The following is a 19624-nucleotide window of genomic DNA, read 5'->3' as shown; positions in this document are numbered from 1 at the left end:
TAAAAAATATATGAAAACATAAACTTAATATAAAAATAAGAGGAATTAATAATTAGAATTCCATTTCACGCAATACATGTGTTTGTTATAGAAACTCACAAAACTCTAGCTTTTTAGAATTTAAAATGTGAATGTTAACAAAATGAGTATTTTTTTACTAATTTGTTATGATTATATTATGTTAAAAATATAAATAAGTTATTAGATTTATTATGATTTATATTATGTTAAAAAATAATTAAATTATTAGATTTTATCTTTTGTACATTAATATTGTATTTATTTATAGTAATTAATTCATAACATGTTTTAAATATATTTCAACTATCTCAGGTAGGAGTAGTTTCAAATTTCATATATAATTATAATAAATTAAAAAAAAATTCCATCTCATTATCTTATCCGTGTATAAGTGTGAAAATATTGACTACATATCTTTTTTTTCATAATATATTTGTATCATTCTCTCTCCTTTCAATTTATCTTAGAAAATTCAGATTTTTTTTCATTATTTTTTATTATCATTACCATTCAAACAAGAATCCTGTCACGAAGAAATATAAAATTATTATTAGTTAATAAAAAAAGTTTATTTAAATTGATAACAACAACTAAATGAGTGGGTATTGATATGATGTATTTAATTGTGATCGGAGGTATGTGGAATTACTATTATTATTTTAAATTTTAAATTTCAAGTGATAAATTTTAGATATTTTATTAATTTTATTACATTTACATTACAAAGGGAAAAAATAGAAATAAAATATTAAACAATGATAAAGCCTTGTACAAATAATATATATATATATATATATATATAAAATAACTTCAGAATTTAGAAAAAGAACAGAACAAATAATGTATGCATTGTTTAACCCAAATAAAATTTTATCCAGCATAAAATGATGATGGTCTGATTTTATAGCATACAGTTTCCTAATAATCAAACACTAATTAAATATTATAAAAATGAGAAAATAATCATTATTTTTCAAAAATAAAAAAAATGAAAATGATAAATGATATGTAATCTCAATATATTAATAAAATAATGAACATTTTAACAAATGCATCTGAGAAAATTTTGCATCACAATTATAAATAAATGAATTCTAAAAATTTAAACTATTAATTAAATACACTACGCACTAATTATCATAATTATTATTCTTTTGGTAGTTAACATAAACCAAGTTTTTAAAAGAAATGATGGTCAATTTGATAGAATTTTATAATTTGTAAGAAATATTACTTTTTTTTTCTTGTTTACCCGGAATAAATACAATAAATAATTAAAAAAATTATCAATAATGAAGGTAAGCTTTTTTATTTAATATGAGTGTGTGGAATACATTGAAATAAATAATTGAATTTAAATTGTATATATAAAATATGCATGTAATTTTGAGTTTAAGTTAAGATAATAGAAATTGGATGTGGTGTAAATAGTAAGATGTATTGTTTTTCGTTTTTATTAATATATGGTTTTGTCTAATCTTTTCATATTTTTGTATTTTTTTTAATAATAATTTTTTCATGTAATGGTAGATAATTAATGTTGTTTGAGGTGTGAGTCTAGCTGAGATGTTAAGTTGCATAATGAAGTATAACATGAAAGCTTGTATAAAATAAAATAAAAATAATAAGATGTATTAAGTTTTTTTCAGTGAATTTATAAAGATAAATAATCAGTCTTCGAAATACTTTTTACATTTTCACTTTAGTGAATCAGTTTTATCCGTTATTAGTTAAATAGAGCTAGTACTAATTAATTTGTTTAATTTTCTCAGTTTTAAAAGTTTGAATTGTTAATATCAACATTTCTCGTTTAAGTACAAATTTCTTGTCCAAACAGAATAGAAGAAAATTCACTAATATTGATAAATTCTTGCTCAAGCTAATTATTATTTCACTATATTCATATTTAGGTAAAATATTTCACTAAGACGATCCATTTAAAGAATATTCAAAATATGTAAATTCGTGTTCAACTTAAAAATTATCTCTCTTAGACTATATATCATTAAAAAAGAAATTGGATTTTTATTTTTAGGAATGTTGCTAAAGTGAAGAGAACTCAATCAATAAATATTCTTCTATTCTAAGTGGAATGTTTTATTTTGCTTAAGATAATTTTAAAAGTTTAAAAAGTGGATTATACTATTTTTTTTTTTAACTTTACATTCCTGTGGTTACAAGAGTGTAATTAAATAATAATGATGTATGTGTGTAAAAATTATATATAATTAAATTAATGAAGTATTTGTGTAAAAGGTCATTATTATGAGAGTATCATAATCTTATTTGAATATAGTTTAAATATTGAATTACAAAATGTATCAATTTGTTGATAACATAATTATATAAATAAAAAGTATTAGATGGAAAAAAATCTAAAAGTTTCTACCACCTATTTAGTAACAAAGAGTCAAGGTGTCAATTTGATGACTTAGTATTAGTATATAGTATGAAAGATATGAAATGTCTTAATATTATATAATCAAATTCCATAAATTTTTAAAAGTATTGTAATTTTATAATTATTTATACTACAAGAAAATCATTAATTAAAAATTAATTTTAAAGACAAAAATAATTAGTTACTAATTGATTAAATTAGAAACCTTCTTATAAACTAAAAAAATTATTAATATCAAATGTAGTTTCTATTATTAATAAAAATTTATAAAATAATTTATCATTTGTTATCTAATAATTAAAAAAAATTTATTTACTTACTACTTTATATTTTAAATTAGTCTCTTAGAAACTAATTTACAATCTAAAATATAAATAGCTAAAAGCTTGATAGCTAATTTACATATAAAGTTATAAACTATTTTATAAATTTTTATAATAATAAAAACTACCATATATTAATATTTTTTTAATTTTTAAAATAGTATCTAATTTAGTCAAATGATTAATTATTTTTTTCTCTAAATTTAGTTGTTATTTAATAATTTTTTTTTAAGGAAAATTATTTGATTAAAACGATTAATTCATCTTCTTACATAATTATTATACAATTGATTCATTTATTTATCTCATAAGTAACCGTGGTAATTTAATTTTAATTGCTAACTAACATTGATACCTACCAATGTAGAAAAAAGTTGGAAGGTTACTGCATGATAAAGATAAAACAAAAATGTTGGAGATGCAATGTATAGAGAAAAGATAATATTTAAAATATAAACTATTCCAAAAACATATATTAACATTCCATATATACAATATTTTAATCTTTTATTAAGATAATAGATTATAATGTGAACAACTTTTCCAATTTTTTTTATATAACATTTTTAAAATAACTAATTTCGTTTTTTTTAAACAACCAATTTTTATATGAGAAAATAAGATTGTATGGAGTTGAATAGGAAAATTTTATTAAAGGTAAGAAGTTACAATTTTTCAATCTTATAAAAACAGTTTTTTTTTAAATATTTTTTACAGATTCCAACTATTGTCTCAAATATAAATTAAAATTACAAACAATAAATGCATATTAGTTATTCTTCATGACTTTAATACCCAATTTCAATCTCATTCTTGTTGTGCAATCTTCTAATATCACAATTTTCATGTGTAACTCCAACTTCACCTTTCTCCCACAATCTCTCAATACTATATTTGATTTTTCATTTTGTTTTCATTTTCACTTCAATTTATCCCCATCTAATACTAAAAATCACCTCTTATATTAATATAAATAATTATATTCTTTAATATTAATACCAATTAACATTTGAGCAAAATAATGACGTAAGAAAATAATCATATCACATGTATTAACACTCGTACTCTTTTTTTTTAATCTTTATGAATGTAATTTTTTTACACTAAACTTAAAGAAAAACACATTCAAATCCTAAACTTTGGCTATTCAACAATACAAAAACTTTAATTTGAAAAGCCCTTATAATTTTATAACTGTGTAAATGGTCATAAAATAAAAATATACAAAAATAAATAATCAGATTTAATGAATTGAAGTTTTTATGAGTAGCTAGAGAATCGTGGTGGGATCTGGCAAATTACATTAATGTGCCGAAACGCAAAAAGTTGAGTTGTGTGTTGTCCTTTTATAGAACAGAAAAGAGAAACCTAATAATCTATTAGGGTTGATTTAATTTTTGTAATTTGAATGGGGAAAAAGATATCTCAAAGAGTTTCAGTGATATTCCATTAAGTGGGGTGGTGACTCTGCAGCGCACACAAATGCAGTGTAAATTTATTTCTAACCCTAATTCCTGTGTCATTCTCAAACCATTGACATTGCAATTACCATAATTATTCTTTGTTAATTATTTTCCACTCACACACTTATATTTTGTGGTTACTTTATTTAGGAATCAGCTTCGTATCTTTTGTTTGCCTCTTTGCTGAGGAAATCATTTTTGTGTAAAAACTTTTTTGTTGAAATTCCTAAGTATTCGATTTTCCTTTTTGATGCTCTTTGATGTAAGTTTGTTTGGAATCTTTCACCCTACAACTCATCCCAAGTAACAAAAACACATGTAAGAACCTTATAAACTAAGTGGAAGTATTAGGCCCATATGAGTGAGATTGATAGAGGCCCTTCACACAAAAGAGTATTAATAATAGCAACATAATGTATTATGTGGGTATTAATATTAGGAATGGAATAAAGTGTGCAAAGATGCCAAAAGGAAAGGTGGCTTCTGATCAGGATTTGCAACTACCCATGTACATGTTGGCAAATGAGTTGAGGTTACACAATTTAGATAACAATTTTTCCTTTTTAAAGTCTAAAACTCATCACTTTAAACTATGAAACACATAAAATATTACTTGGTTTGGTTTAAAGTCAATCTAAATGTTAAATTTTAATTAATGTAAATTTTATTTTATAAATCAATTTTATAGATTAAGTTAAGTTTATAGTCTAATTCTTAATATACTATTAGAGTTAATCAGAGTCTATCTATTTTAACGAGAGTTTATTGAACTTATCTTCCAATCATTTGGATCCAACTACCTATTCTATAAGAAATATGTTAAAAATCTGAACATAATTTCAATATATAAATAATTATGAAAATTATCTTATAAAATATTTTTTAAAATTAAATTAAGTTTAAAGTTATTTTTTACTTATAGATATAAAAATGTTATATATTCTTAGGCAGTATACTAGTTTGATTTATTGTTTATTGGGTCTAAATACTTGTGGTGAGCAGTGTGCATAATACTCTTTTCTGATGCTTGTTTCCTCAGCGTAGAATGATTGCATATTTTTGGGAGAAGGAGCATGTTAGTGACTTTGCGTGATGAGTCGAATTATCAAAGGCTGTCACATTATTGAAATATTATAATTTGATGTTACACTTATCACTGTAGGGCTACCTTCCAAATAAATGATGAACTTTTATCCCCATTGGGATCAAAATTTATAAATTCTGAACGAAAATAGGTTGTCATATGAATTCACTATTTTATTCTAAATAACTCGTCACAACTTTATTTTAAAATCCGATTTCATTTTTAAAAAAAGTTATCATTATATTTTTTTATATTTATGAATAAATTAATTATTTATAAATATCATAAAAATTGGAAAATTTCGTGTTTAAATGCAAAGTAAATCTATAATTATTTAAAATTTAATGAGATAAAATTGTAGAATGCAAGAACAACACTTTCGTCTGTGTATGTTATTGTGAGCTTGTAAAAAAAAAATAGTATTCGATGTTGTGTATGATGGTTGAATTATTTGGTTATTCAGACTTTATCTGCGAATTAAGAAAAAGCAACATATGGTTTTAGGGTTAATAGAAGTCTTGATTTGTATTAATAAAAGTTTGTTAGTCCCCTATGGAATGTTCTGGAACTTTTAAAATCATATAATACATAAGTAGTACTGTAATTATTTAAAGATTTAAAAATGTATAAAATAAAATTGATTAACGTAAGTAGTACTGAAACTTTACAACATATGCCTGACATGGCACCAAAACTTTGTCAGTGACATACTCTTTCTGATTTCATTAATTTGTTTTTTGGCTCTTGTCCACCATGCATTCACATTTTTTTCAAAATATTGTGGAATACTTCCAACCATTGCCATCCACCCGATTTGCAGTAGGAGTAAGCCCTTAATTTACAAATTAATTTTTAAACTTAAAAAAAGAAGACTAAATATAACATTCAGCAGATCAAACTTTTCAGCACTCTTGTATCATGATCACGTGATGGAGTTTTGCCACCTTATCATCAAATTTCAAGTTAAATAAATTTGTCAAGAGCTCCAAACACGTCATAGTATATTTGCATGAAATAACTCTTGATTTAATTTGGTAGGATTATAAAATAAAAAGCATGATCTACGCTGTAACTAAGTTTAAGGTGCTTCTAATTGCAAGCATTATAAGTCAGTATCAGTCCGTGACTTAATGGATCCCGTGTTATATTTACTTTACATTCATAAATCACAAGCATTTCGGCAAAGGGATGTAATTTTTTTATAAGAATTTAAAATACTGCCCTTTAAAACACGGTTACTTTCTTCATACCTAATTCCGAAATTTTTGGTAATTCATTTTTATCTTAATAATCATAGAATATTTTCTTATATCTCTCTGAAATCTAAAATCCTAACATGGTTTCTACTATATACTTTGTAAAAAATAAACATTAAATTTACAAATTTATTTTTAAAATTTCAAATACTTGCATTGTACAATTGACCCTCAAAAATATCACGTTAGATTGATTACTTTAACTTCCATTTTATCCATACAATTAAAAAAAGAAATTGTAAGAATTGCAATAACTGAAAAGCATATTTAATCCAATTACATTATTAAACAAATAAGTAATTTTAATAATGATTTGTCAATGATTAATGCATATTCTTAAAAGTTATAATTGGTTGTATAAATACTCAAACTATATTTTAAATCGACTAACTATTCCTATTTTGGGTCGAAAATTGGTTGTCCAAGACCACCTTACTTTATAACATGTATTAAGATAAAATTGAAACTATAAAACATTTTTAATTTTTTTAAAGCTTCTCTAGTTATTTATATTAAAAATACTTAGAAACCTATTTTTTTTCATTTTGATACATGTTTTGTTATAAAGTTCAAAAGCAAACAAGTAGGAACAAGCTCATGAAGATTAAAACACTTTATAGTCAAGTATCCTATGTATTGAAGACCAAGCCAAGAGAAGTGTAAACCGAGCAGAGACTGGTAATAAACTAATCTCTCCTCTTCTTCTTCTTCTCATTCCTCTCAGCTGAATTCTTCAACTGAAAAATAATAGTAAAAATCCCGTCAATACGAATTTGCAAGGTAGAAGAGAATCTATAAAAGGATGCTTTACAATCAAACTCACCATAATAACAAGAATCCTGACAAAAACCGCAACCAAGTCAGTAAACAAGGTCAAGGCATGCTTTACATAGTCCAGATCGCCCATGTGTGCTCTCTCAACTATTTCTTGGGTATCTACTATAATGTAACCCACAAACACCAAAAGCCCAAAGTACAACTGCCACAACATGAAATAAACTCCATGTAATTTGAGACTTAAAGGATAGAAAAACAAAATATTGAATTCTTATAAGAGATGTTAATACTCCTTCTAACAATCTATTGGTTATCGGTTAATATTTATTAGAAATAAGATATTTAGACGTCTTAGTTCTAAATAAAGTGGCAGGATCATTGAATGAAAAGTAGAACTGACTAATATTTGTAATTTCCATTCAATTACCAATCTTAGAGAGAATGTCAGAAAGAGAGTCTTAAAAAGAGTATCGACAGCATTTCTCTAAATATATGTATAACCAAGAATTAGAGTGCCCCAAGCTATTTTCGCAAAATGGGAATAATGACAGCCACTTACCTCAAACTTGAAGAGAGCTGTTGAACCTCCAAAGATGGAAGAAGCAAAGTGCAACCAGAGAAGGATGGACAATCCAGAAGAAACCAAGCCACCAAGGTACAGGTACTCCCTACGTCTTGCAACCAAAGCTGCTCCCGAGAAGCATGCAAAGGCCAAGGATGTTGCCACAAATGCACTAAGGATAAGGCTGGAGCAACAAAAGAATAGTGTCACGGAACTATAAAACATTCATCAACGCACCAGCCAATTGTCCCCCACGAAGACTACTGTAAATAAAAGAACTAACAGGAGAAAAAAATAATTATACACCCAAGCTTTTACAGAAACTCTCATTTAAATTTTCCAATACATTTATTTTAACTTATTCTTATTCATACGTTTATATCAATATGAGAGAAGTTAAATTTCATTTTTTTTTTCTCATTTGCTTCACCTTCACAAAGTCGTTAAAAGTTTATCCAAAAACGTCAATAATTTAATTGCAATCAAAGGTGACGGGCTCGTTGAATGTATCATACGAATCCTCACACAATCCATTGACCACCATATAGCACATACCTTGGTTCTATTTGAATAGCCAAATCAATCAAAGGTCCAATGGAGGCACCCTGAAACAGTGAGGCGGCCATCAACAAAGTCACCCTCTTCTTCTGCACATCACACACAGAGAGACAAAAACAGGTGAATAACGGTCACAAAACCAAAAAACAACATAGGCTTAAAATGACAAATACCTCTTCAAAAGGAGGTGTAGAGAGTAACCAAACACTGCTTCCCACACACGCCACCGTAGTAAGAAAACCCCCAACATTCAACAGGACGTGAAGGTAGGCCCCAACAGCAGCAGCAAACACGGCGAAGCACAGAGTGAAATAAACCTACAACAATCAATCAACCAAATTAACATATCAATAAACTAAAATTTACCCTGAAATCCAAATATAACCACCACCCGAAGATCCTACAACCCTAATTTTTGCAAACCCTAACTAAAATCAGAGAAATTGATATAAGCAAAAGAAGGAGCATTATTATTCCAAATACGACGAGATAAAACCTAGAAAATCCATGGTTTCAACATTTCTTAGCTAATTGAAGAAAAAAAAAGATAAAAAGGCAGAAATTAGAAGGAAACCTTCTTGAGGTGATTTTGAACGAGCGGGGAAATGAGACGGAAGTTCTTGAGCGTATCGTAATTCCATCGGTTTCTTGAATCGAAGAAGGAATTGAAAGCATCCATTGTTTTGGATCTCAAACACAAATTGGATGAATGAATAACAGAAATTTATTTCAATGTGAAGAGCCCAAAACTATTTATATTTATTTTAATATTTGAAAGGACGGAGCCTAATTTCGCAGAAACTTCCACCTAAGATTATTCCTCTGCAACCGGCTGTATTATATATATTTGGTATTTTTCTTGTGCCGTTTCTTCACCTAAAGCTACCATCATGGGTAGACAATTAAAAACAACTTCACTTAATAAGTCTGAATATTGGGATTAATAGTTTTTTTTCAACTATTTGAAATGTTATCCCTTTGCTTCATTTTTTTAATTTTAAATAACAAATCATATAAATTTGTACAAAAAATAAGTAATACATAAATATACAAGGTGCATTGTTATCAAATTGAAAGAAAAAAATACTTTAATGCTGTTAACAAAATTAAAAATAGGGATGAAAAATAATAATTTTTAAATTTAATTTATAATTATTTAAATTTATATTATTTTAATTTTATTTTAATAATTTTTATCTCAAATCTAAAATTCATATTTTAAATTTTAATTTCAATCTATTCAATTAAATATTTTTTTTAGATTTTAAAAACTTAAAATTAAAGTGAGTATTGGTTAATTATATTTGGTTAGGTATAGATAAAGCATAATATAATATGTTTGAGTTAGGTCAACTCATGTCAATTAAGTACAATGTCATATTAGTTTGAGTCGAACTAAGTCTAATTTGGGATGATTTAGGTACAACCTAAGTTGAACTTAGGTTGGATTGAGATAGATCAAATTCAGTTGGGTTAATTCAACATTAGGTTGAGTCAAAATTGGACAAAGTTGAGTAAAATCCAAATTAAATCAGGACACATCATGTCAAATCAAGTGAGACTCATGTTAAGATTAAGTTGAATTAGGTTGGTTTATTTGGGACTGAGTCAAATGAAGTCTTGGGTTAGGTCAAGTCCATAGGTTGGATCAATACTAACCCAAGTCAATATGAATTAGATTAAGATCAAACTAAGTTTAAGTAAATTTTAACTAAACAAAATCTATGTTAAGTTGGATCTAACTAGACTAGGTCCACATTAGACTAGGTCTACATTAGACTAGGTCTAGTTGGATTGATCAATTAAAATATAAATTAAAAAAGAATATGTAAATTAAATTTAAATAAATTTAAATTTTAGATACAATATATTGTATTAAATTTAAATGAAATCTAAATTAAATTTTGAAAAAAGAGTCCATGATCATCCTTACAAAATAATAAGACTAAATTGAATTCACTTGCGAAAATGAAATAAAAAAAATTACTATTATAATATAATAAAAGAGTTATTACAATTAAATATTACTAAAAAAAAAACAAAGCAATAAAAATATACGAAGTTTATTATAGTTTTGCTACCTATTATTCTTAAATAAAATATTTTATTGGATAAATACGATATTTAATGTTACAATATCAAAACCATTTCCAGTAAAAAGATTATTTGGTGACTCTTACCCATTAGTTTAATAAGAAAGGTTAACAAAACCAAATTCTGTAAATAATTAATTTTCATCAATTCGTTTATAAATTTTAGTACAAAAGCCTTTTCTTCTAAAATAAGCTCTATTTTTCTCCTTTCTTTACAACAAAATGCACATATCTTTAAAGTTACAATTGATTTAAATGGAAGATAAAATAACTGACCTTAAAAAATGCACAAAAACATATATAGCAAAAAAATTAAATACATAACAAGTTTTGTAATGAAGTCAGATAAATGGAAAAAAAAGAGAAAATTATGAAAAGTATACTTATTATATAATAAGATTACAGAAAGAGACCAAGATTAAAAAAACTTGTGTTAATTATTATATTTTTTTTATATAAAATATATTAAGAGTTGTTAAGTGAATGATATTTTAGTAAATATTTCAGTAAGTATAATGAGTTAATTTTGAACGAGTATACAATAGACACATTACATTAATAAAGTAAAAAAATATTAGTAATATTATTATTGGATAGATTATTTACTATTTTGAAACCAGAACTCCTATTTGGTACCAAGAAAAATTGCATAATAATGAGTCACTAATACCATTTTATAAATAAAAAACTCAATTATGTATTTTTATAAGGGTTCAAGGATCATAAAATTGTTATCCGATCACTGAGATTTTTAACATCATTAACTGTTTTAATCAACACTTAATTTTTTTCAATTAATATAATGTATATTAAACTATTTTAAAATCATCATTAAGTTTAAATATTTTTATTTAATTTTTTAAAATTCTTTTGGAGTTGTAATCATTATACTGTATCACTTATATTATAATCCCTGTCATTGATTATTTTTTTGCACTGTTGACTTTATCAGCAAGCATTCAAAGCTAGAAGAATTTTAATGAGACAATCCTTAATACTCCTTTTATGAAATTCTCTGTATGATAGTTAAAATTGATTAAAAATCAATAGTTTTGGTGATTTTCTTCTCATCTATCAATCCTCTCTCGTAAAAGTTTTAGTTGGTAATTAAAATGTTACTTACAAGAATAGTTATGTAATTATTAATTAACTCGGTACAACTCTATACAAGGTAAGACAGAGTGCGTATGTATTTGAATGATTAAATTTTTTTAGACTATAGTTATAGGGACATTCTGAAAAATATATATTTTGGAACGAAGATTTGAGAATATATTTCAAAATGTATATATTCATAATGAATTTGTAACTTTGGTGAGGCCTATATCCAAACTAATAAGCCCAAGTGGAAGTAAGGAAAAAGGCAATTTCTTACCCCACCTCCATAGTTTCTGATGCACTTCTATACTTTTGGTGAAAAATTAGATTTACCTTTCCATATTCTTTTGGTGAAAAGTTAGATTTCACTAAGAGTGTGTTTGCTTCCACCATTTTCTGTTAGTGACTAAGGAAGAAACACACATCATGCATGTTTGAATTTGTGTATGTTAAGAAGAATGTGAAGACGGACAAGTGAGTAAGAGATTATTTTGTTTCTTTTTTCATTAGTGTAGAAAGTCGAGTAAAACCAATAGATCAATACCCTTTTACTTCATTATCCTTCCTTCATTTTTTTTACACACCTTGCATGTCATCAAAGATTCATGGAAACATTTAAATTTTGAACAACTTGAAATCCGCGAGTCATAATCGATTATCACTCGTAATACACAAAACCAATATCCGATTATGTTTTTTTAAGCATATAAATAGGTGAAAACATGAAAGATAATCGATTATGTCTTTTTTTAAGTTGATAAACCACTATAGATGGATGAGAACATGGATGATAATAGATTTTATTAATCAAGAATTGTTACCACTTACATTATTGAGTGAAATATTTATATAGCACATAAAAATATATGATACTTATAACTGATAAAACTGTTACAAATGATAAAACAGTTAAAACTGATAAAGATAATTACAACTGAAAATCTAAAATATTATAACTGAAAATCTAAAATATTATATAAGATCCTTTTTATCATCTAATATCCAACCTAACAAATGCAAAATTGTTAGATAAATACGAAAGAAGGAGAGTCGTTTAATAATAATAATTTTAGATTGAGTGGAATAGAAGGCAACATTAAAAGAGTAAAGAAGAACATAAATGGTTATGGGTTTGAGGCAACGCCAACCAATGGAAGCATCAAATTAAATGAAGAAATGGAACAACACCACAGGTGGAAATGCAAATAGTTTTGCTGGTTGAGAATGTGAATAGGTGAATAGTTTTACTGGTCTAGGAAATTATATCTTTCATTGGGAAAGAGGGATCAATAATAAACATTAGAGAAAGGAAACAAAATGAGGATAAGGAATGGTCGGTACTACTTCACTACTACAATTAACATTAAAATTACTATTAATTGTAACTTTATGTGATATAATATGTAATGATATTTTTTATTTAATATGTTAATGTAGTTTTTATGAATACATTAAATTGTATTTTTTAATATAATAGATAATTAAATTTCATAATATTATTAATTTATATATCATATGTAATGATATTTTTATTTAATATGTTAATGTAGTTTTTATGAATACATTAAACTGTATTTTTTAATATAATAGATAATTAAATTTCATAATATTATTAATTTATATACCATAGTATTTTTAAATTTTAAAGATACATACAAATTTTGCTAGTAAAATTTTACTGATTTACCAAACATTGCAAAGTGAAGCTTGCTAAGGAGCATTGCACAATTGCATTTTTTCTCCCGTTTATCTTTACTTTTATCCCATCAAACACCTTTTTCGTTTTCTATTTTCATATTTAAAATTCAAAATATGAGAAGTTGTAGTTTCCTTACCAAATCACAAAATCAATCAGTAAGTGTTTTTTTTTTCAATTATAAAGTAGAAGATGAAAATGCAACGTCTGAAATTACTTTTCTTTTTTATTCATTTATGCATGGTCTTTGGCTTTGTATGATGACGATATTGTTATTATTGTGTTGACACAAATAACGCCATAAAATACACGAAGATAACAATTTAATCAAACTTATAACAAAATTATTAAAGAAAAAAAAAGAATAGCAGGATTTTGTTCATTGAATAAAAAATTAAAAGGGAAAAAAAGTACCAGATATATAAAAGTGCGCCGGTGAGAGTGAGAGAGGTTAGTCTATGAGAAAAAGAAGACTTAAGGAGAAAAGGGGAGACGTGTTAGTCTATGAGCGAAAAAAGTGAGAAAATGAACCGGGAAAGGAAAGAACAAACAAGCGAAACACTTACATTTTAGAATTTGATTAGAAAGGTTAAAAATAAGAGGGGTGGTGTGATGGAGGATATGAAAGAAAAGTGATTGCGGGTCCAAGACAAAGAAAAAAGAAACATATTTCATTATATTTTCTTCTTTTAGTATATAATATTTTTCATGATTAATGTTGATTGAACAATTGAGGATAAATTTTTGGTTGTGATAGATGTTGTAATGATAGAAATAAAAAATGTAAATAAGCAAATTAAATGATATATAAAAATGATCATTAATATTATATAAATAACATATATATATATATATATAACATAATATAATACAAATTAAATAATCATAAGTAATATCAAAATTATCTAAATACATAAATTTAACTAAAAATTTATTTAAATTAATAAAATGAATAATAATATTATTTTATTTGAATATTTAATTTTATTTATATATTTTTATTTTACATTATTTTATTTTTTATTTATAATTATAATTTTATATTATTTTATTTATTTTAATGTACACAAAATTAATTTATATTTTATTTAATTATTTAATATATAAGAGTAAATTTATAATCTTATATTTTATACCATTTAAAATAATTTAAAATAACATTTTAAACATTACATTTCTCAATTTTTCTCTCAAACATCGACTCTAATCTACTCCGATCCATTTACACTAAATTTTTTTCTAAATTTTTTTCTTAAATTCTCACACTTCCACTCCTCCCCACCTTAAACTTTTCACTCTTTAACCATCCTCTCTCATTAGGAATCCGAATTCTACAACTTGAAAACAAACCATTTTCTAGATTCATGTTTTGGAATTCTCCAAATTATAGAATTTGAAAACCAATTTTGTATTTCAAAAATTATAATAATTTATAAATTGTAAAATTCAAAATACAAAGTTAACTTTCAAATTATACAATTAGAAAATCATTTTCTAGATTAAAAAATAACGTAATTTATGGTTTAAGTTATAAATTGTACAATTCAAAACATATAAGTATTTTTGAAATTTCAATAATTATGGAACAACAAAGTAGATAGGGTGTGATCCTAGTTGAACACAGTAAATTTCCTTTTCTTTTCCTTGATATTGGGCTAAGCCAGCCCTCAAGGTCTAATTATCAGGAAATTAGGTTGTAGTTGAATTTGGTGTATATTTGTATTAGAGGAGTATTATAAAGAGTAATTGTAAATCAGTATGAAACATTTCCATTCCTCTTGCAGATATTATGCTCGTGAATTTGTATTTATGGCTGCTTTAAGAAAAGAAGACTATACGTTAACCTTCCAGACAAGAGTGCGGCAAGCCTACGAGGCATATTGGAAAAATTCTAATTCAAAAGAATGTTAAACTTTAAAGGTATACAGTGAACAATACGGAGAGTCTGCATCATGAAAATGTATGGAATAGTATAAATCATTCTCTAGATGGAGAAGAGAATAAAAGTTTCAAAAGAAAGCCAAGTAAAACTCCAAGGACACCCACAAAAATGGCAAAGATGAAGGAAAAGCCAGGATCACTTTTTCGGTTTCTTCGTCTTTTCATCATGTCCTACACAGTCAACACAGCAAATATATTACTGATATTTACAATAGCTCTCAAGTCTCAGTAAAGAATACAACATACAACTATTACAGATCCAAGTGTTGCACTGCACCCAAAAAGAAAGACGACTTCACTAATCACTTTTAGCTCTTACCGACCTCATGTGCCCCTTTTTCCCTCCTTCCTTTTTTTTTGAAGGGGAGACTTTACATGCCTCGAGGCCAATTTTATTACAGGGAATAAGGTTAACTTCTGTTTATTTTTTTTATAATGGCTCGTTAAATTGGAACCAGAAAAGCAACTCCTTCCATACTGGCCAAGTCAGTATTAATGGCCACTTAAGAAGTATTGGACTAGCATACAGGAAATGAAGCTAAAAGAAAATTAAATTTTTTTTTTGTTGAAAGTAAAGAAATTAAATAACTTATCATTATATAGTCAAGTACACAGGCTCAACTCATAATGGTTTTGTCTCCAGTTCATAGGTCTATTCCTTTTTCTGTTGTACATTATGATATTTTTTAGGGGAGAGAAACTCTAAATTCCTAAAGAAAATTATATTCAAACACCCGTTAGGGGTGCATGAAGAGAAAAGGAGAGATTTATAGAAAAAAGAAAATAGATGATATGAAATGAAAGTAAATTAATAGAGAATTTGGAAGTGGAGGAGAGGTGGAGATAATGTGCATGCGTATCAATATCATTGTTGATTCCAACTTATTCTAATACTTGTTTTTTCATCACAATCAACTGAGTCACCATGAGTGCATATTTGGAACATCAACTCCAAATAAAATCTTATGATAAAAGAGCAATGTTGGGAATACGCAGAACAATTACCAGTTCCTGTTGCAGTTGTCTTGTTTGTCTGGCAGCGGCATCTCTTTCTTCCTTCAGATCCTGTAAAGCCTGACTCTTCAAAAAAAGAAATTTAATTTAAGCATGACCGGCTAATCTAAACAATAAAACTTGGTAAGGAGGGAAGGTTTAACTGTCTGGCATTAACTGCCACAATGTAGGAAATGACTGACAATGAGCAAATGACTTGCAATATTGAGTACTGTTTTAGAGATAACAACTCAAATACAGAATACAGAACTCAAGCAACTAGCCATTCATTTTGCTGATACACAGATGGAATCAGTATGCATGTGAATGGAATGAAATTAAAAGCTGCCAATACAATTTTCTTAATCTAAAAAAATAAACTGGTATCACAAATACAGAAGTAATTACGTTAAATTTAGCCTGTACATATAATCTATAAACAGCCCACAGGAGTTAAAATTATATATGTATCTTTCACAAGATAATCTCCGGCAAACTAACTAGAGACCTGAGCATAATTTTTTTCCACACTCCTTTCATGGGTGAATTTGTGGAGTGCACAATCTGCCACTTAAAAGCCGAGGAAATACATCTATAAAATTATAAAGTAAAAACTGAGCGAATAAACCAAATACCAGATATATTATAAACAGGAGAAACTTGATGCAGCACATGTTTATATTTTTAATCAGAAGGGACCTATAGAGAGAAGTTTAAATGTTTCACTGATTTCAATTTTTATTTTTGTCTTTATTTATCAATCTCAATATGTTTTTTAGCTTTCTCAAATACCAAGTCCTACGTTGTTTCCTCCAAATGCAGCAAGTATTGCCCTCATGAGTAGGTTGTGCATCAACAAAATGGAATTAATGCTGTCACAAAATCCAAGAACTATGCCATCAAGTGAAGCCACCCACAGTTTTTTTTTATGAGCAAAGAAGCCACCCACAGTAATCTCCTTAAGACATAACTTACAATATATGGCATTATGGCTTAACAATAAAATTACGAAATTCAAAATAAAGAAAAAAAAGTGGAACTTCAAACTGATTTCCACAAAGGGTTATGGGGGAGGAAAATAGACTCACAGAAGAGGTATCAAGTTTATGTGAGTTCCTTGATGCATCATCTTCAGATCCTTCGGGTGAGGCAGCAGAGATATATGCAACTCTTAATTTCAACTCCTCTATTGAATTACCACTTTCCTTATTAAACTGCAAGTGAAATTAGCAGTATCAGTGATCAATTTTTGCTTTTCAATCTGTATAGTTGATCCCGTATAAAGGACAGTGTTGACCCTCTTACAGTATCTGGTGGGAGGTCGTCAACATCAGTATTTGGATTCACTATTGTACTCTGTAAGAGAAACTTGTCTTTACATTGCATGTCTGGAGGGTATTCCCGTTGGGCTTGGAGGGTGACTGCACAAAATAAAAATTGAACAATATGACAAATTCTAATTCCATAGAATGGGAAGAGCTCTGGGCTCATAAGCAAATAAATTAAACATAAAAACAGTTCATCTAGATGGAACCAAAAAATCTGATACAGTGTATCACAAGCTCAAACAAAGCTTTTAATCACTTATTCCTAGTCCTTACTGTTGCAGGAAAGAAAAACTCCCATCACGTGACCTTTGATCAGTTGAAATTTGCAGTTTTTCACAGACCAAAACATCCATCCTCCGTTTCCTCCTACCCATGTATAGTACGAAACAGGATATTTCTAAATGTACGTCTATTAGATGTTCATTCAGTACTCTGTTCAAATGCATATCTGCTAGAGAAGTTCTTGCAACACACTAATAATTCTTTGTCTTTGCTTAAAATCATTAGAAATTAAAAATCATGAGTGGAAGTTTACTACTAAACACGGAGTGACCTACACAATTTTGTAAATTCTAATAAATTTCAGCAAATAAATAAAATTTGTCTCGGTAACATTTTTCTTTTTAATTTGGCTAAAAGGCAATGAAAGAGGTCGGTGAGGTGACAATTTTGCTTTTCATTTTATCTGTTCATACCACCAACCAAAGATATCACAAAAGTATTAAAGTAAAAAAAAAAAGATAGTTTGACGCAACCAACATTCACGACAACCCCTTTTAATAATAATAAAAGAGTTGTTAAGTTAAGAGGATGTACTGTTAAACAGTGCGAACGTGTGCTGGCCACGGCTAAGGAATTTAATAGTTTCCGTTTTTAAAACTGCTTGATCACGTGTATTTCTAACCGAAACAAAGATAATGCATATCATAATAATCAAAGAACTAGCCTTATAAGTAACTGGGTAATATTAACAAGCAGCACCTCTGATGATACAGGAGTCCCAGGGGTGTACGACACCGGTGTTTGGCCGTACGAAGTATTTCTTGGGAGAAGTGGTTTTGACCTATGAAAGAGAAAACGAAGAAAAAAACACGGGAATCAAATGCAAGGAGAAGAAAGCAAGAGGATATTGGGGAAGATTAAGTTAAAAGAATGATACCTTGAAAGCAACATGATTCTGTGTGTTATTGAGGACCTTAAGATCGCAAAACGTTTGCTTCTCCAACTCAACTGGTTACACGAAAATCAGGAGAGTAACTAAAAAACGCATTCGAGTTGAATGTTTATGATAATTAAGCATTTGGTAAGATTGAGGGAAAACGGAATTGAGAAGAGAGAGAGAGACGTACAATGGAAGCGGAGTTCGTCGGGACTAACGGAGATGAGTTGAGAGGCGGTCATGGCGAAGAGGGAGGGGGGGAATGGAGGAGGAGGGAAGGGGGAATGGAGGAGGAAATGAATTAGAGTGGTGGCATCAGATGAAGGAGAAGAGAAGAGGAAGAAGAAATATGTGATGGAACGAGGAGTATGGGGCACCGATGGCTACAAAGTCCAAAACCAGATTATGCAGAATTTTAGCCACTGAGATCGGTTTTGGTCTTCAGACTCCTCCACACTGTGTGTCTGTGCCATCTGGTTTTGGCAGAGGCACTGAATAACAGAGAGAGAGAGAGACGCTGCTACACTCTCGCGTCCTTTGGGGCCACCTGCTACCTACTATGTGCACGTGTCTTTTTAAAATTTTTTTTATTCACATTCAACTGTTTTCTTTTTAAGTACTTTACTTTATAATTATATTTCAATTAATTTAATTTAAGGGGGTTTAAATTACACTGATTTTCAGTTTATCTTGTTTAATAAGAGAGAAAAAGTTAAAAAATTTCTCTACCTTCAAAATTGATTATTCTGAACGAATAAAATAAAATTTTAAAATTAAAAAAAAATTATTTAATAAAAATATATTAGTTTAAAACAGAAAATAATCAATCTTCACAACATTAATCTTTTCACTTTCCTATAATTAAGTAAAA

The 19624-nt window shown here is 27.4% G+C and overlaps 2 protein-coding genes across 3 annotated transcripts; both read right to left on the bottom strand.

Annotated features, from left to right (window-relative positions):
* Positions 1-7024: 7024 nt before the first annotated feature.
* LOC137809946 (bax inhibitor 1-like) lies at positions 7025-9273 on the bottom strand. The gene is made up of 6 exons (XM_068611010.1): positions 9020-9273; positions 8619-8762; positions 8443-8534; positions 7885-8071; positions 7372-7527; positions 7025-7285 (listed from the first exon to the last, which is right to left on the bottom strand). Exons 1-6 carry the CDS (start codon positions 9122-9124, stop codon positions 7235-7237), a joined length of 735 nt encoding a protein of 244 aa, XP_068467111.1. The 5' UTR covers positions 9125-9273; the 3' UTR covers positions 7025-7234.
* A 5939-nt stretch (positions 9274-15212) lies between these two features.
* Positions 15213-19298, bottom strand: LOC137809945 (vesicle-associated protein 2-1). Of its 2 annotated transcripts, none has more exons than XM_068611008.1 (7): positions 18944-19298; positions 18754-18824; positions 18576-18657; positions 17572-17687; positions 17355-17480; positions 16279-16353; positions 15213-15444 (listed from the first exon to the last, which is right to left on the bottom strand). In XM_068611008.1, the coding sequence occupies exons 1-7, from the start codon at positions 18993-18995 to the stop codon at positions 15310-15312; spliced, it is 657 nt and encodes a 218-aa protein (XP_068467109.1). In that variant the 5' UTR covers positions 18996-19298; the 3' UTR covers positions 15213-15309. The 2 variants fall into 2 exon arrangements, with proteins under 2 accessions (XP_068467109.1, XP_068467110.1); XM_068611009.1 differs by having other exon boundaries at positions 16279-16347; positions 18944-19239.
* Positions 19299-19624: the final 326 nt, after the last annotated feature.

This window comes from Phaseolus vulgaris, chromosome 2 (genome assembly GCF_000499845.2).
Source record: "Phaseolus vulgaris cultivar G19833 chromosome 2, P. vulgaris v2.0, whole genome shotgun sequence".
NCBI lineage: Eukaryota > Viridiplantae > Streptophyta > Magnoliopsida > Fabales > Fabaceae > Phaseolus > Phaseolus vulgaris.
The sequence above is the reverse complement of the archived record's forward strand: the minus strand, read 5'-3'. Positions and strand labels throughout refer to the sequence as shown.

Coding starts and splice junctions, on each gene's coding strand:
- LOC137809946 (XM_068611010.1), bottom strand. CDS start 9,124: ATGGATGCTTTCAATTCCTTCTTCGATTCAAGAAACCGATGGAATTAC. Junction 8,763..9,019: donor TTCAAAATCACCTCAAGAAG/GTTTCCTTCTAA, acceptor TGATTGTTGTAG/GTTTATTTCACTCTGTGCTT. Junction 8,535..8,618: donor CTACACCTCCTTTTGAAGAG/GTATTTGTCATT, acceptor TGTGATGTGCAG/AAGAAGAGGGTGACTTTGTT.
- LOC137809945 (XM_068611008.1), bottom strand. CDS start 18,995: ATGACCGCCTCTCAACTCATCTCCGTTAGTCCCGACGAACTCCGCTTC. Junction 17,481..17,571: donor ACGACCTCCCACCAGATACT/GTAAGAGGGTCA, acceptor TTTCACTTGCAG/TTTAATAAGGAAAGTGGTAA. Junction 15,445..16,278: donor GACAACTGCAACAGGAACTG/GTAATTGTTCTG, acceptor TTGACTGTGTAG/GACATGATGAAAAGACGAAG.